This window comes from Vanessa cardui, chromosome 5 (genome assembly GCF_905220365.1).
Source record: "Vanessa cardui chromosome 5, ilVanCard2.1, whole genome shotgun sequence".
In the NCBI taxonomy this organism is placed as follows: Eukaryota; Metazoa; Arthropoda; class Insecta; order Lepidoptera; family Nymphalidae; genus Vanessa; species Vanessa cardui.
This window is the reverse complement of record NC_061127.1, coordinates 5,542,988-5,568,988: the sequence shown is the minus strand read 5'-3', so window position 1 is coordinate 5,568,988 and position 26,001 is coordinate 5,542,988. Positions and strand designations below refer to the sequence as shown.

General features: G+C 32.8%; 4 protein-coding genes across 6 annotated transcripts; 3 read left to right on the top strand and 1 right to left on the bottom strand.

Annotated features, from left to right (window-relative positions):
- The first annotated feature begins 377 nt into the window (after window positions 1-377).
- On the top strand, window positions 378-10,196 carry LOC124529624 (ras-related protein Rab-40C). The gene is made up of 5 exons (XM_047103436.1): window positions 378-910; window positions 1,686-1,823; window positions 5,123-5,316; window positions 5,707-5,929; window positions 7,043-10,196. Exons 1-5 carry the CDS (start codon window positions 808-810, stop codon window positions 7,249-7,251), a joined length of 867 nt encoding a protein of 288 aa, XP_046959392.1. The 5' UTR covers window positions 378-807; the 3' UTR covers window positions 7,252-10,196.
- Window positions 10,197-12,246: 2,050 nt separating this feature from the next.
- On the top strand, window positions 12,247-14,441 carry LOC124529976. Its single transcript, XM_047103942.1, has 4 exons — window positions 12,247-12,800; window positions 12,882-13,092; window positions 13,195-13,410; window positions 13,683-14,441. The coding sequence occupies exons 1-4, from the start codon at window positions 12,684-12,686 to the stop codon at window positions 13,901-13,903; spliced, it is 765 nt and encodes a 254-aa protein (XP_046959898.1). The 5' UTR covers window positions 12,247-12,683; the 3' UTR covers window positions 13,904-14,441.
- A 172-nt stretch (window positions 14,442-14,613) lies between these two features.
- LOC124529977 (rRNA methyltransferase 2, mitochondrial) lies at window positions 14,614-16,132 on the bottom strand. Its single transcript, XM_047103943.1, has 3 exons — window positions 15,827-16,132; window positions 15,505-15,706; window positions 14,614-15,405 (listed from the first exon to the last, which is right to left on the bottom strand). Exons 1-3 carry the CDS (start codon window positions 15,979-15,981, stop codon window positions 15,013-15,015), a joined length of 750 nt encoding a protein of 249 aa, XP_046959899.1. The 5' UTR covers window positions 15,982-16,132; the 3' UTR covers window positions 14,614-15,012.
- Window positions 16,133-17,132: 1,000 nt separating this feature from the next.
- LOC124529957 (major facilitator superfamily domain-containing protein 10) lies at window positions 17,133-25,651 on the top strand. Of its 3 annotated transcripts, none has more exons than XM_047103915.1 (8): window positions 17,135-17,343; window positions 17,659-18,081; window positions 18,529-18,687; window positions 19,563-19,745; window positions 20,285-20,531; window positions 22,462-22,539; window positions 23,574-23,711; window positions 25,382-25,651. In XM_047103915.1, exons 1-8 carry the CDS (start codon window positions 17,341-17,343, stop codon window positions 25,474-25,476), a joined length of 1,326 nt encoding a protein of 441 aa, XP_046959871.1. In that variant the 5' UTR covers window positions 17,135-17,340; the 3' UTR covers window positions 25,477-25,651. The 3 variants fall into 3 exon arrangements, with proteins under 3 accessions (XP_046959872.1, XP_046959871.1, XP_046959870.1); XM_047103914.1 differs by having other exon boundaries at window positions 17,136-17,343; window positions 22,348-22,539; XM_047103916.1 differs by lacking the exon at window positions 19,563-19,745 and having other exon boundaries at window positions 17,133-17,343; window positions 22,348-22,539.
- Window positions 25,652-26,001: the final 350 nt, after the last annotated feature.

The following is a 26,001-nucleotide window of genomic DNA, read 5'->3' as shown; positions in this document are numbered from 1 at the left end:
TTTGGGTAGGTTACTTCTGGCCAAGGCACGTAACATATTAGTTTGATTAAGATTGACGGTGTATTGGATCTAAGAAAGAGTTAACATTGCCACCAATGCCTATGGGTAATAAGAAACCATTTACCACCAAGTGGCCAATTTGCCTATTTGTCTACTTATTTATTTTATACAAACAGAGATCGTCAGAAAAAATCCATAAAATAATAACTTAGTTCATATATAACAAAAAATTTTAATGTTTTAATAGGTCAAATAAATAATGTTTTACAACATTTTTCATCTCTACCCACAACTATAAAAAAAGAAAGTTCTAAATGTCATTTCATCGACTGTCAAATATTGAATGAGCAATTTTTTTTGTTATCTGTGGATTAGGAATGTATTATTGCACTGTGAAGTGTGATGTATTCATTCACCTGATTCACCACCATTCACAATTTATTATTTTCTCGAGAATTGGGTTGTTTTTGTGTCGATTTACCTAATTTGTGTCGTCTAGAAAAGTTGTTAAATATAAATAAATTAATGAACACTATCGGTACATAAAACGTTCGTACTAAGTGAGAGTGCCGTCTGGAATACAAAAAAGGGACGACCTTGCGTAAACTATAACGTATGTGTATTTTTGTTGAACTGACCGTATATTGAATTATTGTTACAATATATCAACACAGTCTGGATGTTGTCGTATATCATAATTCGTATAAATTACATGGAAAACGCAAGAGATTAACTTTTTGACGATATTATGTATACATTTGCGTGGGGTAAAGACCACCTGAGAATCAGGCGAGTTACTGTGGAAATATGTTCGCCACAACTGGGATGGTAGCGGCACCTCAACAGGCGGCTGGGCAAGTCGCTCAAAATGGAAGCACCACCTTGCCTCGATCCCATCACCAAAGAACAGGTAAACCTTAGTATTTTTTTGTAATTCTTATTACTAGGTTTTCAATAATAAAATCTTTAATATTGTATGGTACATAATAATGTTATGAAATACTAAGAAAGTTTTCTACAAGACTACTACGCTATTTGTTCTATTGTGATAGTGTAAAACATTTTAAGGATAAGAATCAGACAAGATAAACTAAAACACATAAGAAAATATTTGCCTCTCAGTAATCATTTTCTTAATAAAATAAATAGAAAAGTTTTTAGTCAAAACTATTTACCAAAAATGTGTTATTTAGCACTACTATCAGATACATCTAGCACTAAAACTTATAAGTGAAATGGATTATGTAAAACAAATCTAATTAGGATTCCCAAAGTGATAAATTTAAGACTTGAGACCATTATTTTATTTCTATTGATATTGAATGAAGATTGTATTGATAAATGCTAAAGTATGTTTAGGCTTCAATCGGGCATAAATGATTGTCAATGACAATAATTTGGAATAGATATTTGTTTTATAATGAGTGCCAAAGAACAAGATGACTATTTATTCTCTACATAATGATGATCAAAACATACTATATACTTTAATCATCAGTAAATAATAATTTATAAAAAAAATAATAATCAAGTAGGCTCATAAAAGTACATTTAAATCGTCATGTTACAGTATTGAATTAATCTATGTCTACCACTAATATAATTAATAATTAATAATGTCCAATTTGTTATATGATACATAAACAAAATATCAATCAATAATGATTAATAATTGTTTGTTTTAGGGAGGCCACCAGCAGCTCCCAAATCCTATGATTATCTTTTAAAAGTATTGCTTGTTGGTGATTCAGATGTTGGTAAACAAGAGATATTGCAGGATTTGGAAGATGGGTCCGCTGATTCTCCATTCTGTAGTGGAAGCGGTAAGAACATTTACTCAACACAATTAATGATTAATTAAGATATAATATTAATATTTGCTTACATATTATTATGTTGGGGTGAACTATGTGAGAGTAGAGAATGCAACAAGCAAAATCTTATAATAGTAAATATATGATCGTATATTAGTCTTATAAAAGTTAATATTAATTAAATATTACAATGCCAATATGTATTGGTGATGGTTGATACCATCAGATGGCCAATTCTCTTGTAATCATACGAATGACATTAATTTAAAAAAAATTGAATATATTGAATCTACCCTGATAATTATATTTGAAATAACAATGAATATTTTCTGGATCAAAATTTAATGATGGTTTGTTAGGAAAATCTGTAAGTGGTTTTAAAATACTATTATGGAAAATAGTGTCCAGTGTTTACACTTGAAAATATCGTTTTTGGAAATAAACTTAAATTATTTCAAATTAGCTTGGCTTCGCATGGAAGCATTGCTGATACTAAATATACTACAGAATGTCTATACAAACCACATTCACAGTTTCAGTCATATTGGATATATTAAATGTACAATGTATTTAGGATACTTAATTGGATAAGGATTAATGCTGTATTCCTTAGAAGTTGCTTTGTAAGAATGCCATTATTTCTCGTAAAAAGGATAAGAAATGCTGATTGTGGGTTATCCCTAAGGGATAGATACATACTATCGCGGACGTTTTGTAGACCTTTTTAAAGTGTACAATACTGTAGCACATTATTCGGATCAGTCGCGTAGGGTTCAGCCAGCTTTTGCAAAGTAAGCTTAAATAAGAGGTTTATTTACGACAACACATAAGGCTTCTAATCTTATAAGTATTTCTCAAAGATATTATGCATAAATTATACACATAAACCTTCGTTTTGAATCACTCTGTCCATTAATAAAAACCGCATTAAAATCCGTCGTGTGCTTTTAAAGATCTAAACATACAGAGGGTCAGACAGACAGCGAGAAGCGACTTTGTTTTATACTACGTATTTTTTTTAAAAGTCGAATATATAACATAACTTTACAATCATTTTTTTTAATAAATGCAATGTTTTAAACATTCAATGTGTTTGGGTGAAACTAGTTTCAAAGTTCAGTTGCAAAATTTAACCTACACATACCAACAGGTGAATTTAAATAAAACTTATGTAATTAATAAGTTTACGCTTGTGTTATTAATACGATTAACATAATTTCGGAAAGCATCGAAGTCTTTATATCAACCAATCAGACTGCTACTTTCACCTTACCGCAGAATTATCAGCACCTGATAAACATATGTGTAGTAAGTAGGAGGGAACAAGTGGGTCCGGCCTCCTTTTAATGTAATATAATAAAATAATTAAATATTTATTAAAAACATTTTTAATGAATATACGTAGTTGGTCCCAAAGTTCTGTCACTGGCACATTATTTTCCAATTTCGAAGACGATTTAAAAAAAGTTTAATTGCATTCCATTTTTGAATGTTTGTCAATTATTAAAAAACAAAAAGTTATCATTTGCCGCGATTTTTCACGATGGAGTGGACCGTGAAAGAAAACCGAATAGCAGTTTTAGCGTTGCACCGCTGTGGGCACTCGCCGAATACCATTTTCAAGTTGCTCAAAAATTTAAAAATATCGCTTAGGTTTGTGTATCGTACTATAAATAGGTACAATGAAGTTTCAAGTGTTGAGGATAAGAAAAGAACTGGCCGGCCACGCTCCGCAAGGACACCAGCAGTGATCAAAGCAATCAAGGCACGCATACGAAGGAATCCTGTCCGAAAACAGAAGCTGATGGCATTGCAGATGGGGGTCAGTAGAAAAACTATCAAAAAGGTGTTAAACGAAGACCTTAAGTTGCGAGCTTACAAAAAAAAGAGTGGACACCTACTTAACGCTCGTCTGAAAGCAATAAGACTCAAAAGATCCCGGGTGTTGTTGAAACGGTACGCGAAAAATCGACATCGTGATGTACTCTTTACGGACGAAAAAAATTTCGATATAGAAGAAAAGTACAATAAACAGAATGATAGAGTGTATGCTGGGAGCTCTGAAGAAGCAGCAAAAAGAGATCCGCGGGTGCAACATGGGCATCATCCATCTTCAGTGATGGTCTGGTTAGGAGTCTCCTACTACGGACCAACTGAGGTTCATTTTTGCGAAAAAGAGGTCAAAACCAGTGCAAAAGTGTACCAAGACACGGTTTTGGATCAGCATGTCAAAGACCTGCCCAACACGTTATTTTCAGGACATCACTTTGTGTTCCAGCAAGATTCTGCACCTGCACATAAAGCCAAGACCACTCAAGCCTGGTTCGAGCGTCAAAACATCGACTTCATAAGACATGAAGATTGGCCTTCCTCCAGTCCGGACCTTAATCCTCTGGACTATAAAATTTTGCAAGTCTTAGAGAGGAAGGTGTGTGCTAAGCCCCATAAAAATTTAGACAATCTAAAGTCAGCTATAATAAAAGCAGTCGCTAAAATAGACATGAATGTGGTGCGTGCTGCGATAGACGACTGGCCGCGGCGACTAAAGGCCTGTATTAAAAATAAGGGCGGTCATTTTGAATAATTTTAAGTTAATATAATTCCTTATTAAATGTTCTTTCATATAATATATAATTTATAAAAAACGGATTGGTACTTTTCTTTTTATCACTATTTTCATATATGACAGAACTTTGGGACCGACTACGTATACTCAACATGTCTGAAACAAAAGTGGTTACAATTCAACAACGTAAGCTATTTATCGAAGAAAGTGCTCGTATCGATATTTAACCGAAGTGATTCGTTTGTCCTTAAATAAAATAAGTCGATAATAAACTGTATAACATACCAACTTTTAATAATTAATAACCGCATTAATTCATGAACACTGCTAGAACTAATGATGTTATGTTTAAATTGCGCTAAAAATACCTATTCTGATACATATCATTTGCAATGTGCTCGGGATTCACGTGCCGAATTTTCGGTTTTAATCCCGAAATTTCGGCACGTGTTTGCAGGAAAGAGAACGCTTAACACGTGACTCTGTTTGTTTCTGTTGCACACCTATTGAATCGTAATTATCACGCTGTAGACCTTTTTAGTTTTAGTAAAACGTGACTCTTATTTTTGGTAATTTATTTAACAAAGGTATCTTTGTATAAAATAGTAAATTTTTCATTTATTATTCTTACTTTTTTTGATAAGAAATGTTACGTTTTTGCTGCGAATAAAGAACCAGTTTTATAGTACAAAGTTACGTCAGTGATAAATAGAAACCTACAATCTTCTTTTTTTATTTTCAGCATATAAAACCACAACAATATTGTTGGACGGTAAAAGAGTTAAACTACAACTCTGGGACACTTCTGGTCAGGGTAGATTCTGTACCATAATCCGTTCATACTCAAGAGGGGCTCAAGGCATCCTTCTGGTTTACGACATCACAAATAAATGGTCGTTTGACAGTATTGATAGGTGGCTTGAAGAAGTCGAAAAGGTAAGAAAAACATATACATGTATTATTAATACATTTGACGTTAAATTTACAAACCATTATTGCCTTTTGCTTTGGTCAGTTTTATTATTATTTCCGCACTTATTATGTATAGTAACTAAAAGGGTAATACAGGTTCGATGAACTCTTTTAAAATATCAGTTGTTTTAAAAGTGTTAACGATTTCAGTATGCTCCTGGTGTACCAAATGAGTTGTTTTAAAAGTGTTAACGATTTCAGCATGCTCCTGGTGTACCAAATCAGTTGTTTTAAAAGTGTTAACGATTTCAGCATGCTCCTGGTGTACCAAATCAGTTGTTTTAAAAGTGTTAACGATTTCAGCATGCTCCTGGTGTACCAAATCAGTTGTTCTAAAAGTGTTAACGATTTCAGCATGCTCCTGGTGTACCAAAAGTATTAGTCGGCAACCGTCTACACCTCGCCTTCAAACGACAAGTGCAGGAACGTGACGCGGAACTGTACGCGGCCAAAAACCATATGGCGTTCTTCGAAGTGAGTCCGCTCTGCGACTTCAACATACGGGAGAGCTTCTGCGAGCTGTCTCGTATGGCGCTACATCGCAATGGCATGGAGAGGTTGTGGAGGAGTAATAAAGGTAACATCTTCTATTCAACAACAGCCTGTAAATTCCCACTGCTCGGCTAAAGGTCTCCCCTCCCTTTGAGGAGAAGGTTTGGAACATCTTCCACCACGCTGTTCCAATGCAACCCGCATTGGAACAGCGTGGTGGAATACACATGTGGCAGAATTTCTATGAAATTTGTCACATGCAGGTTTCCTCACGATGTTTTCCTTCACCGCTGAGCACGAGATGAATTATAAAGACAAATTAAGCACATGAATCAGCGGTGCTTGCCTGGGTTTGAACCCGCAATCATCGGTTAAGATGCACGCGTTCTAACCACTGGGCCATCTCGACTCGTCATCTATTCTAGTATATTATAATCTATGACATTTTGAAACCTTGATATTTGTCCTTTGTTTTGCTCGATTGGATTAACTCGTCCTTAATAAGATATAGGGATGTTATTTCATCCTTAACAATTTTTCCAATTAACTATACCAAGTTACATATATCTAAACTATCAATATATATAGGTAACTCTGTCTCTTAAGTAAAGCAACTAAAGTAAGTAACTCTACATTTTCACGCTTAAACCGCTTAACCGAAAGGCAAAATTTAGTTGGGAATGCTACTTTCTTAATACTCCAATCGAGGGGGTAAATGGAGAGTGTCGGTTTGTGCTCTATTGGGAAAATGTTTTAATTTCGTGTGGGTAAAGCTGCAGATTCACACATTATTAAAAAAAAAACAAAATGAATATAACTATTCAGCCGTCTGACGGTAAACCCCCTGCACGTAAAAATATGTTTGTGAAATTTATAATTTTATGGAGCACACACCTTCGTGTGTCAAATTTTTCACAATACATAAACAGCAGTAAACATAAATATATGTCTACATTAAATAAATAGGAATAAAACATGAACGCAACAACTCCCTAACAAACCATAATTGTATTTTAAAACCACTTACAGATTTTCTTAACAAACCATCATTAAATTTTGATCATCAAATATTCATTGTTATGACAAATATAATTATCTGGATAGATTTAATATATTCAATTTTTTTTTATACTTTTCTGCGCCCTTTTTGCGCCTTTCTGCGCGAACTCGTCGATAACTTTGTTCCACTTGTCGGCAGTGCTGAGCCTGCAAGAGCTGTGCTGCCGCGCGATCGTGGCGCGCACGTCGGTGTACGGGTTGGAGCGCCTGCCGCTTCCCACGGCGCTCAAGTCGCACCTCAAGTCGTACGCCATATCGGCCGCGCCCAGCCGCACGCGCGCGCGCGCACACAAACACGCACACACGCGCCTCAACTGCACGGGACGCAACTCGTGCGCCATCGCGTGAGCGACGCACCTGGATCGACGTCTCTAGAAAGGTATAGTAAGACACAAATTAGATGTAGCATCGGAAAATGCAATGGAATGAAAATAAAACCGATTACTGCCGATTTACACAACCAATAGAAATAGCTCGCTATCGCGCCATTCGACTCTATTCGTCGCTATAGATTCGCGCGTCAGAGAAAGCAAGAGCATGTACATCGACGCGTCAAATTGACGAATATATTGGGTCATATGATATTACAAGTTGTTACGTTTGTGCAAAGATCATATTCGCGTGAGAAATAAATATTGATAATTTGGGATAGCGTACTTAATTCGGATGTGATCGGTTTTACGAATTTTGCCGATGCGACATCTAAGTTGTGTCGTACTATAGGTATATATTATCGTAACTAATGATCTGTATCACGCTTCGCATATGGAATGACTTTCCGACTGCCATTGTTATATTGAAAAGCGATGTTGACCATTCGTAGCGCCGCTGTGTAGTCTACGACGCACGACGATGTCCAAATTGAATTATCCTAACACAACACGCAGGCTGTAACTGACAACGGATTTGTGATTACAATAAGATTAGCGTAAGATATTGTTACTTAACATAATTGTGTAATGTGAACTTTGTGAATATAAGTGTTATTTAATTATAACAATATGTGAATATTTTGTAGCGTGGCAATTAGCCCATATTGTCCATCTAATCGTATAGACTTACCCTTATTATATGTATTGTAATGTGGCTAGAGATACTTTTAGCGTTAGTGCTCTCGTGATACGTTCTAATGACATTCTAATTAAAAAATAAACCAGATCAAAAATATCTACCTGAAGTTTCTCCATACATTTTAATAACATATCTCGTCACAAGAATTGAATTAGTTTTGCATGTGAACGTTTTGAAAATAGCAAATATTTTACTAATTATAAATACTTACTATATGCATATTCGATATCTGATTCGTACGATAGATTTCCAATACATTAATTATTCATAAAGCTTAAAAGAGAAAACAGCTATTTTTCAAATTCTACGTTTTATTATAAATATTTGCCATCAGCACAGACAACGTTGAAACCGGTAGGGAATGATAGAGTTTGTGTGTTTTGAGTTTTAATTACTACGCAAGTACAATTTAAACATTTAATATATAAATACTGGATGTAACAAAGTAAAGTATAAGTCACTTGTTGTCCATTATAATAAGAATAGTTTCGACGTAAGTTTTCACAAATATTTTGGTTACATTTACAACTACTTATAAATGAAAAAAAAAAAAAAATTAGCAAAACTTTTTGCCAAATTCTTGTCTTGACGTAAAATCGGCTATTTTCTGAACATTTATCGATTCGCGTAATGATTAGACGTTAAAATGAGACATGAATTTATTTTGTTCCATTTTCGAAATCGATACGGTTGTGTATGTTTTTAATCACGTGACAATACATCGTTTATTTTGCATTTATCATTTCGACGGCATGTTTATATAGATTAGTAAAGGATTGTAAATATGAGACCGAGCATTGGAACTGTGTCATTTAATGCATGTTTGGTTCGATCCGTCCCTAGAAGGTAACTGAGTAATTATTCCTAGTTCAACATAACCTTCGTCAGACTCAACGCAGCTGTTCTTTACTATTTCATCGCATTCTTCACTAACAGTATTGAATATTACATTTTTAGCCATCGTAACTGTTTCAAAACTCCTTAATAAAATAATAGTGTTTTAATTCATTTTGACAACTATACTGCATACATAGGCATGTTCGACAATCACAACAATTACTAATGTTCAAATATTAGTACTGATTCGGTTGTACATAATTTCTAACTGAATTTAATATGACTTATTGGAAAGGGGCAAATAAAGTTGGCTAGGCTTTTGTATTCAACTTATATAACCAACCAGGTGATTTTTGTGATTCATGCTGCGAGCCACTGAATTAACTTAATAATACGCTATTAATTTACTTATCCGGACACGTATAACCAAATATATCGGACTAAAACCGTACACCTGGTAACCCAGGTCTATAATAGCTCTATGATAGTCTCTTAGTCATGTCAATTTAGTTTAGAAATTGTGTACAACACTATCCGTAGAGTTTATAATTCAAGTATTCGTAGTAACACAATTTAATAAGATTTAAATTTTTGACTAAATTTAATATTGAATTATATTTATGACTGCTTTATTTTTTACTTTTTACTATAACACTGTAATGCATTACAAACATAGGTGATAGAATGCTGACCCTTTGTATATCCTTCAAAAATAAAGTAGATTGTATTTTTTACACTTATTGTGTTAAGCTGATTTAGAAATAGTGATTTCAAACGAAATGTATGTATAATATTTTTTGTCTTAAACGTAAAGCGACGTTGTTAACTTCTAGTAATATATGAATAACATAACGTTATGAAACGTACAAAATGAGTAGTATGTTCTGTTTTGTCTGATCTTATCTTTGAACCAACTAAGTTTGTATCTGTCAAGGGAAGGGAAGAATGCGAATTAATTTATTATTAATAAATCAAACCACTTTATTGTATATTGACATTTATTTCGTAGTAAATGAATGATGTACTTCATACAATGTAACCGAATGATACGTTGGAAAGTGTATTTGAAAACAACGGTTTGTAAACCTTATCCAAAGTTTAAACCCATTTTAGATTATTATGTAAATACATTGACATTGTAATTAATGACCTTCTCTAATTTAATACTTTTTTTCTTAAATTTTATAGAAACGAGCCGAAGCTGACTTTTGTAAATATTATTTCTTTATTTTTAGGCAACATGTTATATGTGATTGATATTTAGTACATTATTATATAATCCAAATAAACTAATGCCAGCTAAAAGTTCGGTAAATACAGTCATTATCACTACTATTGTAAGTTGTGAAATAAAACTAATTTAATAATATATTTTTTATTTACTATTATATACTTATTATTTTTCCCAACGGCACTATCTCCTTTAAACGTTATACCAAATAAATATCAAATTTTCATATGTTTTAATAGAAAATTTATGTACAATTTTAACAGTAGGTAAAGGTAGTCCTGTCAATCAATAACGGAAAAGGTAAGGTGAAAAGTTTGAAAAAAATGTAGCTTGATTAACACATTACGTAATTCTCTTCAAACACGAAAAAAAAAATATTAAAACCTACGTTTTGAACTTGTTATTACTATGTTTTATAAAGTTATTATCTTATTACAATATATTACATATTATTACAGAGTGCGTAACAGATACTACATAAACAATTAAGACATAGACGATTTTACTCATTGATATAATTCTTAACACTAACGTATGAGGGTAGAAATATAAACAATAAGTATACAGGAAATATCCGCGTTCAGTACAAATATTGGGGATTGGGGTTGCATGTATACACCCGATGAGATGAGATACATTTCTTTAATTTCGGAAGGGAAGTAATCTTACACTACAGAAATGAAATAAGATGTAATACGGCTTTACGTTACGATTATATATTAGTACTTGTACATTGTACACATATGCTGTATGGGTTTGGGTGTTCATCATTCATAAAACACAGTTCAGTTTAATTGGTAATCAATGGAATAGATAGTGGTTGTGTTGGTAAAGGCTATGATGATGCATCTGTCATGAGCGGAAGTTTTATTGGTGTTGATGCTCAAACTGTAATAATTTCCACAAACGCATGACTTGCATACAAAGCTCATTCACTAAATTTGAAATGTTCAGATTTATACTATAGTTTTTGTCGGGACCAATCTCTGCAGCAGAGATGGCCCAGTGGTTAGAACGCGTGCATCTTAACCGATGATTGCGGGTTTAAACCCAGGCCAGCACCGCTGATTCATGTGCTTAATTTGTCTTTATAATTCATCTCGTGCTCAGCGGTGAAGGAAAACATCGTAAAGAAACCTGTATGTGACAAATTTAATAGAAATTCTGCCACATGTGTATTCCACCAACCCGCATTGGAACAGCGTGGCGGAATATGTTCCAAACCTTCTCCTCAAAGGGAGAGGAGGCCAACAGTGGGAATATACAGCTGTTCTTGTTGTTGTTTTGTCGGCATTTTTTCACGCATTGGCACTACGCTCGACTTTGTTGAAATCGAAATTCTTATACCAGATGTACCTATAAGTATATACGATGTGATAATTCTTTTGCCTGTAATGCATTGAAAGATAATAAAAAAATAAAGATTACCGCATTTGATAAAAAGGAAGCGGGTTTTTTCATCAATCTGAATTCAGTCAGCAATTTGATTGATGATATTATTCAATATGATCAATCTATGTAAATATTTACAAATGTGATTTTGCAAATGCATGCAATGATTACGTTGACATAACTACTGCTGAAACACATTTCTTATTACTTTATAAGTGAACTGAGTGTCAAGCAAAGCAAGTAAATGGCCAATGTGTTCCCCACGCTAGGACACCAACAACATCAAAGCTACTGAAACTCCCGAGGAATATAAAAACCGCCCTTTATTTATCCTACCAAGACACCAACATATGTCTATATTATCAATCATTTCAATGAACGTTTCGCTACTCAACAAAACTCAGTAATATGGACGCTAACATTAAGTACTAATGTCACAGTCTTTTAGAGCCAGCAGCTGTTACCCTATGCAGTCTAAATTTACAGACATTTTCTCTGTGATATTATAAATTTTATAAATATATAAATTTTTCATAGGGGTCAAACGAGCAGGAGGCTCACCTGATGGAAAGTGATTACCACCGCTCATGGACATCTGCAATACTGGGGGGTTAACAGGTGCGTTCGCGGCCTTTAAGGGTGGAGTTAATGTGGCAATTGTACCCGGCATTTGCCACACTAACATCCTTAGGTATCCATCACATTAGGTACTGAAGATACCTAATGACTGCGATATATTAAATAATACTTGGCCATGCCTAACAGTAACTACAAATTACTAAGATATCATTAATACGATTTCATTGTAACTTTCATTAAGAACATTTACTTCTGGGCTACTTTAACTGTACCTACTTATTACATAAGGCAAAGAAGTATATTTGGTCCAAGGCCACGATAGAGTGAAAAAATATATGGTAAAATCCAAATAATGTATTAGATAAATTAATTAACTGTCACCTAAGCAAGCAATATTAGATATAAATTTATTTCTTGGGTTTGCAGACTTTTGCCAGAATAAATTCATACGTGTGTGAGTAAATTCTCTTAGTCTTTAAATAACTTAAACTTGAAATCTCTATCATCGTATCGCATAAAGAACCTAGTTGAAAATTTATGTACATGCGCGTAACGCACTCGACAAAAAATCAATGGAAAATATCATGCGCTGTCTTAGTCCTTAAACCTTCTATCCAAACAATGTTTTGCAACTTTTACTAGTTATGCTTTAGTGCTATAAATAAACCAAATGTTTGTTAGAACCAAGCAATGTAAACTTTCTCACAAAATGATGATTCGCCTAAATAACTTTTTATATGTTTTCAATTTACGACAAGGCACAATTCTTATAGCCGTCCATCAAATCGTAAGTATGACTAGTATATTTTAATAAGGTTATAGTGTTTTTAAGCTAAGTGTTTTATATTTGCTATATATCATTCGACAGGCGCTATCTTCTTTCGTACTTATAATACTGCTTGTTGGTATATCGCACGTCGGTGAAATGCTGTCTATGCTACATAATGATATGGAGGACGACGCAGAACGGCGAGGATTTTATGAAATTACTTACGGAGAACATTTAACTTTCCATGAAGGTGACGTAGTGAGCAGTAATAATCAACTAAGATTTGCTAAAGCACAACACTTAGCTTCAGGTAGGTCAAAATAAAGTTTTTACATCACATTAAAAAAATCTAGACCGAAAACCAAGCTTATCTTATTTTCTTTGGTAATATATTTCCTTTTTCGATTTTCAGTGACGGTGATTTTTCTGTACACTAGCACAATTCTAACATCAATTTATCTGATGTGCTGCATTTCTTTACTTCATGGAGCTGTGAAGTATAAGAGAGAGTATGTTTTGCCCTGGATAATGGCTGCTTGCGTGGCAGTCGTTCTACTCATTGTCGCTATTGTTATTGGGGATGGCTATCCTTGCGTCGTTAATCTGTTTGGTGGACATAATCTCTACCGTAAGTATACCGTATTTAGTTTTTCTTCAAACTTATTTCTTGATTAAATTTATTACAAGTTTGAAATATTATATCGAAACAAAAATGTTCAACCAACCTCATCTTATGTACAACAAATGCCCGGATGCGAACGGTCATTTCTATTGCCAAACCCCGGCTAAGAATTTTAATTAACCTTCCCTGGCGCCTCACCGCTGTTCCAAGACTAAATCTTTTGTCAGCGAGGCAAAAAAAATTATTAAAAATTTAAACAATTCTTTTCTTTCTTTTAGATTTCGGATGTGCTCTTTTTGTTCTCACGTTTATATACGCAATTTGTGCGGTGAGTAGCTTCGCACTTGAAACCGGCGGAGGAAGGTGCGCCCGCACTTCTCTTGCCAATGACGAGCGCGGAGAACGATTGCTGCTGCTTGACCACGCCGCACACTCCAGCCTGCTGTCAGCCGCACAATTAAGCAAGCTGTCCCATGGCACGAGGACACAATTCGTATAAGCCCCTTTTAAGTCAATAGCTAGTTTTATTGCTAATACTAAGCTTGAGAAATAAAACTAAATCTCATGGTCGACTTGTAACATCTTTGTTGATTTAGCCAATATTGATAGATTAGAGCCTGCTATTCGTTCATTGGGTTGTGTTGTCAATGCACAAGTAACATAAACGCGACCTTTGGCGCATTAATTGTAGTGGATTTATAATAGCTTAGGAACATACACCAGCTTTCGTGTGAAAAATATTGTTGGTGTCTACGATTTACATTAAGCTATATTATATAATTTGTTTTAACTACATAAGTCTATTTATTTTTACGATTAAGATGTATTACCAACAATTACGTCCATAACTCTAGTGCTTAAGTAGTCCAAGCTTAGATACAGTTGTATTCTACAATAATTAATTGTGATATTTTAATGAGACAAAAAGATTTTAAAATAAATTATCTACTTAGATTTTTTTAGTTTACTAACTTTATTTTAATGTACAGAGAATTGGATCTGCCGCTGTTAAGACAAATGCCTCAAAATGCTATAAATACTGAAATAATAAAACAATTAATTTTATAAATGTCACTTTTATTTATTGTAAGCCTATATCCATTTACAAAGACATTTATACTTTTAGTAACAAGAAATAATAATATTTGTCTATTATAAATTCATTTCAATCATCAAAATAATTATAGGTAAAGCTATATATCATAAGTATCCACTTCTCTTATCAAATATATTGAATTAAGAAAGTTTTTCTTAGCAAATTAAAATGATTTTATAAAAAAAACAGCACATTTGTATTGAAATGTCTAGCTAATGACTAGACAAAGTAATTTGTACTTTTCTGTACCATATGTATATCTATACAACTTATATAGATAAATGGAAGACAATTATTATCTTGAGTCATTTCAAGCTTAATCTTAAACTTACATTGAGTCTAACAAGTATTACTATAAATTATTTTAAAGCATATATTTGATCTATCTTTATCGTGTCTTGTATAAGTATATTGATTATTGTGGTTTGAGTTAGATATATTACTAACTTACTAATATGACTATAGCAATTTTTTATTGAAGCAAATTTATTCCTCAGAAATTAAGTAAATTCCTAACCCCAGCGACCATTTTCTAATGGTCTCTGAATACCTCTGAAACCTCTAGCCAAAATAAACTTTTCTGATGAGTCTGACCGACTTGCTTTGGGTTTCATAATTTTTATACTTTTGTAAAATCTCCCCAAATCCATTTCCAATATAGGTACTTCTTTACCATCCCAGACTTTAAATAACAAGTTACCATCTATCCTAGTGACTAAAGCTGCAAATCTAATTGCCATGTAGCATAAACCTATGATTCTGTCCTTATCAAGTTCCCTGACCCCTGTTGCACTAGGTGCCATATCAGACAGCACCAAATCCACTTTCGTACCATTAAGGACCTGTATTACTTTGTCATGTGCATCTATAGTTGAGAAATCCATATTACTCATTATTGTTGCTCCCTATTAAATAGAAAAGTATTTTTTAGTACACAATTGACATAATTACAATTAAATAATCAATCAATTAATTCTTTAGTTATAAATAATCACAATTTTTACCTCAATAGGAAATATTTGTAATTTATCTATGGCTAGAACTGTTCCCTTCGGTTTTGTGGAATCAGCTCCATCAGCATTGGTCTTTTGGACTGCTACTTGTGTCCATGAACCAGGACATGCACCAAGATCGATAACAGTTTGACCAGGAAAAAGAATTTTAGCTTTTTCATTCATTTCCAACAGCTTAAAGGCACTCCGACATCTTAAAAATAATATCTGTAGTAATTATTTAAGCATTAATTGAAAATTTAAGAATAAAATATTTATGTACAACTTCTAAATGGTATTAATGGTAGGAACCTCTTGGTATAGATGTACAAACCTGTAGTTACATATTTTAGCTTTTTCCACATAAGGATCTGCATTTTGACGACTTAACCATTGTTGTGAACTTTTCAACCTCTTTAAACAATTGACAAGAAAACACATCCTCGAAAAATTTAAGTTTCGACATATGAGCGAACTTGGTAATTGCATTATACGTCAAATTTTTATTGATGTAAATTTTTTCCTAAATTTTTCTAAAAATAAATATACTAATTGCGTTCAAGAAACTTTATTATTGTCACAAAATATCATATCAATCAATAAGATATGAAATGTCAAAAAGCAAACTTTATTGTCTAGAAAACGTCAACTCAAAATGACATGAGATTTTTATCAATAGGTTACTTTCGGTGATGAAAAATAAATTATGAAAGTTGATAAAACTTAAGAATTCTGATTTTGAGCCATAAAAGCACATTATTACTTTATTACACTAAATTAAAAAGTCGTAGTTTTTAATCTACATGACACGTGACCTAAAACACGAGCCACCATGGTGTGACGTAAGAGCGGCAAATACATACGGTCAATTCAGTGTTAAGTTATTATCAGCTAAACTATATCTATCAACTTTCACTTCAAGGATTTACTTTAATATAAAATTTTAAAAAATCAAAGTGAATTTTATTTATTTATTAAAATGCAAATCGGATTAAATTGAAAAAGCAGAATGCCGGTCGTATTTTTGAATATGGACTGTTATTTATACAGGTAGGCTGTCAATTTTCGTATCAAAAAACCATAAAAGTATTTACAAAGTATAATTAATGATTGGTTAACATTATCTTTAAATGAGTTTATTATAAAAATTACGAAATTATTCTCATTCAAAGTATGGTTAACTATTTATACAATCGAATAATATAAAGCATTCATTTAATTTTAGTTCCTTAAAACTTAATTTACTCTCAATAAGTCTAACCATGTTAAGAGCCGGTGCCGCTACGGAAAAAACTGAAGCAAAATAAAAAGAACTAAATATTCGTGTATTATATCTAATTACTTTTTTGTTCCATTTGCTGTCGAAACGCTTGGCCCTTGGAGTAGTGGTGCAAAAAGCTTCATCAAAAGTATAGCACCTCGCCTCATTGCCTGCACTGGTGACAAGAGGGCTGGTTCGTTTTTTGCCCAGAGGATCGGAATTCCGATTCAAATGCTGCTAGTATTCTTGCCACCATTCTACACGGTCAAGATTTACACAGCAATTTATTTATTTTTATTTATTATAGTATATATGTATTATCTATGCTACATACTTTAAAGTGACAACTGACAACTGACAAGTCTAATTTTCAAACTCTCAATTCTTATTGGAGTTATTGGTATTGACTTTGAGTCAACACTGAACGCTCAAGAAGCAAGCGAGTTTTATACAACAACTTGAAAAGTTGAAAGTGAAAGTGTGTAATCCGGCTGTGACACGGGATTGAGTTTAAACACTACCTAAATGGCTTCAGTGATCTATCAAAAAAAAACCGGATTTAAAGTATTATTTGTGTTGTATAAATAATGGTAAGTAATTACTTTTTTATTAAATAGTCATTATATTATATTAAATTCTTGTTTTTAATATACTTTAATTCGTTTTTAATAGTATAATATAAAACATATTTTGCTTACAAAAGTAGCAAATAAAGTAATTTAGATTCGAATAATTATTTTTTTATTTTATTTCTAAAAAACCGTAATGACTTGTTTAGCCCTGGTTAATAAATTTACTAAAATTTATACCTCTTAATTAAATTTTATTAATATTATAGCCATCCAAATATAAATTAAAGTATGCTTTCATTATGTGTTCACTTTCTATAAAAAATATTTTCTTAGGATTCCTTGGAAACAAATGGAGAAGTTAGGCAAAGGAAGGATAAAAAAAATGAAATTTCAAATATTAATGATAAAGATTTAAAAACAAAAGATGAAAAGAAAAAAAGTAATGGCAAAGTAATAGGTTTAATATTTTTATCAATCCTGCTGGATCTCTTAGCTTTTACCATGATTTTGCCACTCTTGCCTTCTCTATTGGATTATTATGACAAGAAAGAAGGCAATTCCAATACACTTTACACATGGCTGCTCCATGCCGTGCAGAGATTTCAAAAGTTAACGGGAGCACCAGACCGGTTTTCATCAGTTCTATTCGGTGGGGCACTGGGGTCTATGTACAGCTTTCTTCAATTTCTTACAAGTCCAATCGTTGGCAGTCTTTCAGATGCCTATGGAAGAAAACCTATGCTTCTAATTTGTTTAGTAAGTATTATATTTTTTCCTTCAGAGAGAGAATAAAAAAAACACTTGAATATGTAATAAAATATGAAATTATTGACATATCAATACAGCTACTTTTAGATAAATTTGATATTTATAGATAAAAGAAAAATTTGAAATTCATTTACCCTAAATTTATTATTATTATCATAAAAAAGTCTAGTAAGTAAGTCCTTGAAAAGTTCTAAATTGATAAAAGGGAGGATGTATTTCAAGTAATTATGGGTTTAATTAACATTGATTAAAAATATTGCATTAATTAAAGAATGATGATAAGTATTTAAATTTAAAAAATATATATAACATTTTTTTAATTTCTCTTGTAGACTATACTCTTTTTAATATAAAATAATTCAGTAAAATAAAGCAGGCAAATTAAAAAATAAGGTATATTAGGTTACAATTTTCAAAATACACATTTTTTTGTAGCTTGGTATAGCTTTATCTCATGGCCTATGGAGTTATGCAAGTACATTCAGCTTGTTTGTGCTGGCAAGATTCATAGGTGGATTAAGCAAAGCAAATGTGAGCCTAAGTATGGCTGTAGTTACTGATGCATCTGATGAAAAGACAAGAGCAAGAGGAATGGTAAGTATCATTATTTAATACATTAAAAAAATTTGCAATTTTAATTCTTAGGTGACCTAGTAGACAGTTTATATGGATCTTATTCAAAGATTGTAATTGTTTATGTACAATTCTTATGAACACGATTATTTATAATTTTATGTTTTATCCTACAAATTTTTTGCAGGGCAGTGTCATACTATTGAAATTTATCGGATTATAGAGTACTGCTTGAACCCATATAGTCAAGATTTTTTACGATTATATATATACTTTTAAGATTATGTGTAATTCAACAAATTAAATAATCCAATGATAAGATGCATTCATATTATTTAGATTATCAGCAAAGATTATTATAAAAATATTCATTAATAATATTAGACTTGTTGAATTACTGTGGGTATGATGTGATGTGTGGATTAGTAGACAGGGGTTATATTACTGGTGACCATTGTAATATTAAGATAAGATGTCTGCAAAGAAAAAAAAATTAAACAAAAGACAAAGGTTGCAGGTTATTTGCATATAATGTGTACATTCCTCTCATGCTAGGTGATCAAGGAACATTTTGTTTAACATGCCTGGTTAAGTTGAATTTGTAAAATATGTACATATGTATATGTATTATTCACTAAGACAGTGAGTATTGGTGAGCACAATATTGGCATGCCTTCCAAACATTCTTCTTTACAGGACACAGTGGCCTAGATGAGCTGGAATAATGCCTTTACTTAACCAATTTTACTTATTTTAGTCTTGCATCTTGTTCTATTAAGTTTACTATATGAGTGTATCAATTTTCAAATGTCATAATCTATGGCTTTCTCATTTCTTTAGTTGCATATAGATTTTATATAAAAAGTTGATGTTTAAATTAGTAAAACACATTTCAGGCACTCGTAGGATTGGCATTTTCTATTGGTTTCATTGTGGGTCCTTTGGCTGGAGCTTGGTTTGCCAAGAACACTGACCTATCTTCAGGTCTTTGGGGCGAGAGACCAGCATTGTATGCACTATCTCTCTCACTGGCCAATGTTGCTCTTGTCACATTCTTTATACCTGAAACACTTTCAAAGGTTTGTATTTGTGTTGTAAAAAATATTTCTTTTATAAATATCAATTATTCATTATCAATGATGTTCTAGTAAACAGATATGTCATTAACGCATGAAGACTAGAAAACGTCCTAATTGAGACATTTGCCTTTAGTCGTTTTCATCAGAATTATGTAGTAATACGTTTTGCGTAATTAAAACATCTAGTTATCCCTTTTTACTTATTGTTTTTATCAAGCTATCCTTTTTACTTGTAACGAAATGTAAAATAAACGGTCCCCGGCGCTGCGCACTTTTTTCTGTTGTTTAGTATGGGTATAACATATCTGTTTATTAGAATGTCATTGTTCATTATGCTAATGTTGCAGTTATATTACTAAACGAAATATTTTTCTTCAAATAAACTCGTCTTGTATTATTTAATGTTCATTATAATAAAAAACAAATAAAATTTCATTAACATTTCAAATAAAATTAATTATAAATAAATAGACTTGCAAATTAGTGACATAAATCTCTGATGTTTGTAACAGGTATATTAAGGTCATTCTTTTTTGCAGGATAAGAGGACTCCTCTGTCCCTCTCACTCTCTAAAGCAATAGATTTCATATCTCCATGGCATTTACTAAGATTCACAGCTGTTAAGAATCTAACTGCTCATCAAAGCAAAGTATTATCGAGACTAGGACTGATTTATTTTATATACCTATTTATTTATTCTGGACTTGAATTTACTATAACATTCCTTACTCATCATACATTCGGATACACGGCGATGCAACAAGGAAAAATGTTTCTCGTCATAGGTGAGTCTATTATTTTTATTATTCGTTTATTTAAAGGTTGTTATTGGATTTAATGCTATAATTATCTAATTATTTTACTTACAAACTCTTAAAACTGAATAGAGATTGATGATGTATATCATAATGTACAGTCACTGCATTCAATATTTCTAATATTTATTTTAACATGATTGATTTTTGTTTATATTTTTCAATACATACTTAAAAACGGTGATATATAATTTTTATAATTATGATAAGATAATCTGTGGATTCGGCACAAATAGTTGATATTTAAAAAAAAAAAGGAAAATTGTGTTTTGCATTTAGTTTACCAATCGACTTTCTTTTTATTAAGACTAGACCACCGGAGTATAAATGTATCTTTTTATTTACAAAAGATCGTTGAATACACAATTCGCTATACTAATCAACTGACGAGAAAGTGAATTTCAAATACTTATTGTTAAACGATTTACTTTCTCTTGTAGTGTTCACTGCATTGTAGTTAAGAACAGTGCATTTGCACCTTCTTATGTACATATATAACAATATACAATCTTTAACCTAATATAATCATTTTCGGACATACAGGCAACAAATATATAATTTAAAAATAAAATCGCTGAATTTTATTTTAATAAATCTAGATATATTGTCGAACAATGAACAATAAAACGTAAAATATTTGGCAATTGTTTACGATCTGGGTAAATTTATTATGATCAAACGGTACTGATGTTAGAAAAGCGTATACCGGATGACCCTATTATATTAAATAGCGTATTACGTATAAATACCATATACATATTATGTATGTTATATAACGATAGTATTATATAACAGTACCGTCAAAATCGCACGTGAGTTTTGAATTTAAATTTATTCGCAATAAATTATACAATTTATAGTGTAAATGTATTTAATAACCTGTTTATCTCGTTCTATTCGTATTGTACTTAATATTCAAAATTGAATAAAACATCTCGTGCTATTATAATAATAAATTGAGAGGGTACATTGTATATGTATTTCTATTTCTTTATATATGATGTTACATTTTTTTTACCATTAAAATGCGATCATAATTACAGAGAAAAAAAGAAAACAAAGTAATTCAAATGAAAGAAACGTAATTGATTTCCACGACAGTTTACGCTTCGCCCGGTTTAGCTGTCATGCCCATTATTTACCCCTTAATTAATGGAAAATTAATGGAAAATTTCATTATGATCGGTTAAGAAATTAAAACACGAAAACGTAACATACAAATAAACTAGCTTTCTCTTTTTAAATGGAAACTTTTTTCGACAAAAAATTGACGTGTCTCATACCATCTTGAATATTATTAATGTAGAAATAAAAATATTTTAAACTGAAATACATATTTATTTTTAATAATTTGCTAACAGGTTTAATAATGGCGGTACTACAGGGCTCGTTTAAGAAGTTAAGACGCGAAAACGTAACATACAAACGAACTCGCTTTCTATTTTTAAATGGAAACTTTTTTCGACAAAAAATTGACGTGTTTAGTGTCTCGTACTCATCTTGAATATTATTAATGCAGAAATAAAAATAATTGAAACCGAAATACATATTTATTTTTAATAATTTCCTAACAAGTTTAATAATGGCGGTACTACAGGGCTCGTTTAAGAAGTTAAGACGCGAAAACGTAACATACAAACAAACTCGCTTTCTATTTTTAAATGGAAACTTTTTTCGAAAAAAAATTGACGTGTTTAGGATTTCGTACCAGCTTGGATATGAAATGAAAATATTTTAAACTGAAATTCATTTTAAGAATTTTACTTTTAATATAAATTCCTAACAGGTTTAATAATGGCGGTACTACAGGGCGGAGCCGCTCGGCGTCTGAGCGCGCGTGGAGCCGAGCGCGCCGCCAAACTAGCGCTCATATTGACGCCGTTCTCTTTCATATGTGTAGCGTTCGCAGCCATACAACGACCACCAATTTTTTCGCCCCTCGTGTGGCTCTGGGCAGGCTTAGTGCTATTTGCTCTGTGTAAGTTGAACTTTACAATTTATAATGAAGTCTGTGGTGTAATGATAGTTCATGGAATCGACATAAACAATTTATGTCACATAATTATGTCTTCTCACAATCACACACAGGAACATTACTATATAATATTTTAATGACAGATATGAATTAAAATAATGATTTGTAGAATGTAATAATCCTGAATGTAATCGCTGTGCAATCTAGGTAGATCAGCAGCACACAGGGCCCATTCATTTATTACCTAAGATGACTTAGAGGGGGTGGGAGATGCTTGATCATGTCTTATGTTTTCTTACAAGGGATGGGAAGAAGTTTCGATAGTTCTTAAGTAAGATCAAAAAATGTGCAAAGACAACATTATTTTAAAAATTGTGACAAAATCGCACGATTGCTGAGGATCGCTCGGATGCGTGCCTTTAGAACCTTCGAAATTACAAGTATACATTTCAAAAAAATATTATTTAAACAAATAATCATTGAACTAAACGTGTATTCATTTTTTCCTTTAGATTCTTACGTCATAAATAATATGTATACAGGTGGAGGCGGTCGACCTATTCTTATTTTTTCTTTTAATAAGCAGGGTGGGGGTAAAAACCTAACGAAAGTAGTATTACGTAATAAATGAATGGTGCCACTTGTGGTGCAGAACTATAGATAGTTTGATTATCAATCGATGACCTCAAAAACTATTCGGGAGATCGATAGTACTATCAATACTTAGTATCGCCTTGATCAATTCTATCGATAGACTATCGACAGAGTCTCGATAAGCAACACTAGCTCACACATAGATTAGTGTGTGTGTGTGTGTGTTTTATGTAAATCATATCACCTAACACAAAAAGTATATGAAAATGCGTTACACCCCTAATGAGCAAATAAAATTATTGTTACCAACGTCACTATTGACGTATTATATTATGAGGGTGTCAAAAGTGGCTCCCAAAATGGGAACAATTGAGACTAGAAGCAGAATACCGTTTGTGTGCTACGTCGCGTGGATTGAATGTGTGTGATGTATGGTGTCGCAGCGACGGCGTTCGCGGTGTCGTGCATGACGGCGCTGGCCACGACGCAGGCGGCGGGCGCGGGGCGCGGCGCCGTGCTGGGCGCGCTGCGCTCGCTCGGCGCCCTCGCGCGCGCCGCCGGCCCGCTGCTCGCCTCCGCAGGTACCACCACTGACCACCGTCAAACGCTCACACTGACTTACCTAGCTAAAATATTCTCTTAGACATTTGTATAACCTATTTTCAGCATTCTTGCCACCATTCCACGCGGTCAAGATTTATACAGTAACTAGTTTTAGTTCATATTTGTATATATATATTTAAGCATTTAATGTTGTTAATTCTTATGTTAATAAAGATTTTCATCGGAAAAGGAGTAGAAATAAAACAATCCTTCGACTTAAATATTCCATGCGATTTCATTTGTAATAGTTTGGCTATATATTACCAAATCTATTTTAAAATAGTTACCAACTGTTTTTTAAAATAAAGTTAGCGATTTTATTTAAATTATTTCTAACTGTGAAACTCTTACTAGAAAGATAAATAATCGAAGTATCAAGAAAAGCACCACTTTTATCTACAAATTTAATCGAAAATTCTGATATCAACTTCATTGGAAACGCCAGTTTTCCAAGTACCAATAATACATAGATTATTATTCAAGACCTCGACCATAGATATCATGTCAATTCGTTATAATCATATAGATCAAAGCCGGGCGTCTAAAGAGGATAGATATGTGCAACTTAAATTAATAAAGAAAAAGAAAATCAATTTACATTTAAATAAGAAGCTGTTTTATTGGACCAGTGTTAAGAACGCGGCGTGTTAACCGATGATTGCGGGTTCAAACCCAGGCAAGCACCGCTGTTTCATGTGCTTAATTTGTCTTTATAATCCATCTCGTGCTTTGCGGTGAAGGAAAACATCGCGAGGAAACCTGCATGTGACAAATTTCATAGAAATTCTGATCAAAAACATCATGACCATGTGCCATATTTGTATCCACCAACCGGTATTGAACCAGGGTGGAGAAACATCCTCCTAACCTTCTCCACCAGGATGAGGAGGCCTTAATCCAGCATTGGGAAATTTACAGGCTTTTACTGTTGTACTGTTGTGTTATTAAATAGTTAAAAGAATTTTAGGAAGGATGGCATTAACTTTTTCCGTGTTATTCCAACAAAGAACACGAATTAATAACTAAATTCAAAATTTGAGGCAATTCCTTTCTCTCTTCATTCGCTCATAATAATCAATTGTCATTTTTGTAAGTATGGCGTAGACAAAGGTTAATACATGTCATCAAGGTACTTGAATATACTTATTGCGAAAGGCAAACACGAATTTCAAATTTGATGCAATAACATGATAACAATCTGTATCTGTTATTATCTTGAAAAATATCTTTTATTAATAAATCCTATGAGAATATTATTAAAACCAACTGACGGACTGTGGTGTTGTTATACGTAAAAATAACAACAACAACAGCCTGTAAATTCCCACTGCTGGGCTAAAGGCCTCCTCTCCCTTTTGAGGAGAAGGTATGGAACATATTCCACCACGCTGTTCCAATGCGGGTTGGTGGAATACACATGTGGCAGAATTTCTATGAAATTTGTCACATGCAGGTTTCCTCACGATATTTTCCTTCACCGCAGAGCACGAGATGAATTATAAAGACAAATTAAGGACATGAATCAGCGGTGCTTGCCTGGGTTTGAACCCGCAATCATCGGTTAAGATGCACGCGTTCTAACCACTGGGCCATCTCGACTCTATTATGCTTACTTATTGTTATTTTAATACACTTTTCTTTCTTTTAGTTTACTGGTGTTCAGGCGCCGCTACAACGTACACAATCGGATCAATTGTCCTCATATTGCCAGCTGTGATGTTAGTTAGGCTTAAAACACATTGAATACATTAATAATGTCTTTTTTACCTTTACATCAAAAGTAATATTATACATTAAATTTACAATATAAGATGATATTTATTATGAACACTTTTTGTTACTATCGTATTGTATTTTGAGTATTTTTTTACATTGTAATTAATCTCGAATAAAACAGTATTAAATTATTAATAATACATTTACTTGTTTTATTATCAAATACTACAAACTTTATAATTATATTGTTCCACAACTTCATTGTTTGAAGTAGGCTGGATTACACAAGGCGGTTATGTTATCTATGATAATCTATGTGTGTCTCAGCTATATAAGATGCGACGCCATCGCCAGTACGCCCCCACCGATTTCGTTCTCCCCACCGATTTCGTTCTGAGCCGAGGTGCGATCTCATAGGAGACACCCTCAGGACGAACTTTAGTTTTAGTTTTAATTTAGTTTTAATTTAGAGCCCCGCGCTCAACCTCAGGGCAGGGGACATTAGTTCTCGCCCGAAAGTCAGGTGACGCTGTGAAGGCCAGTAGGGCCAAC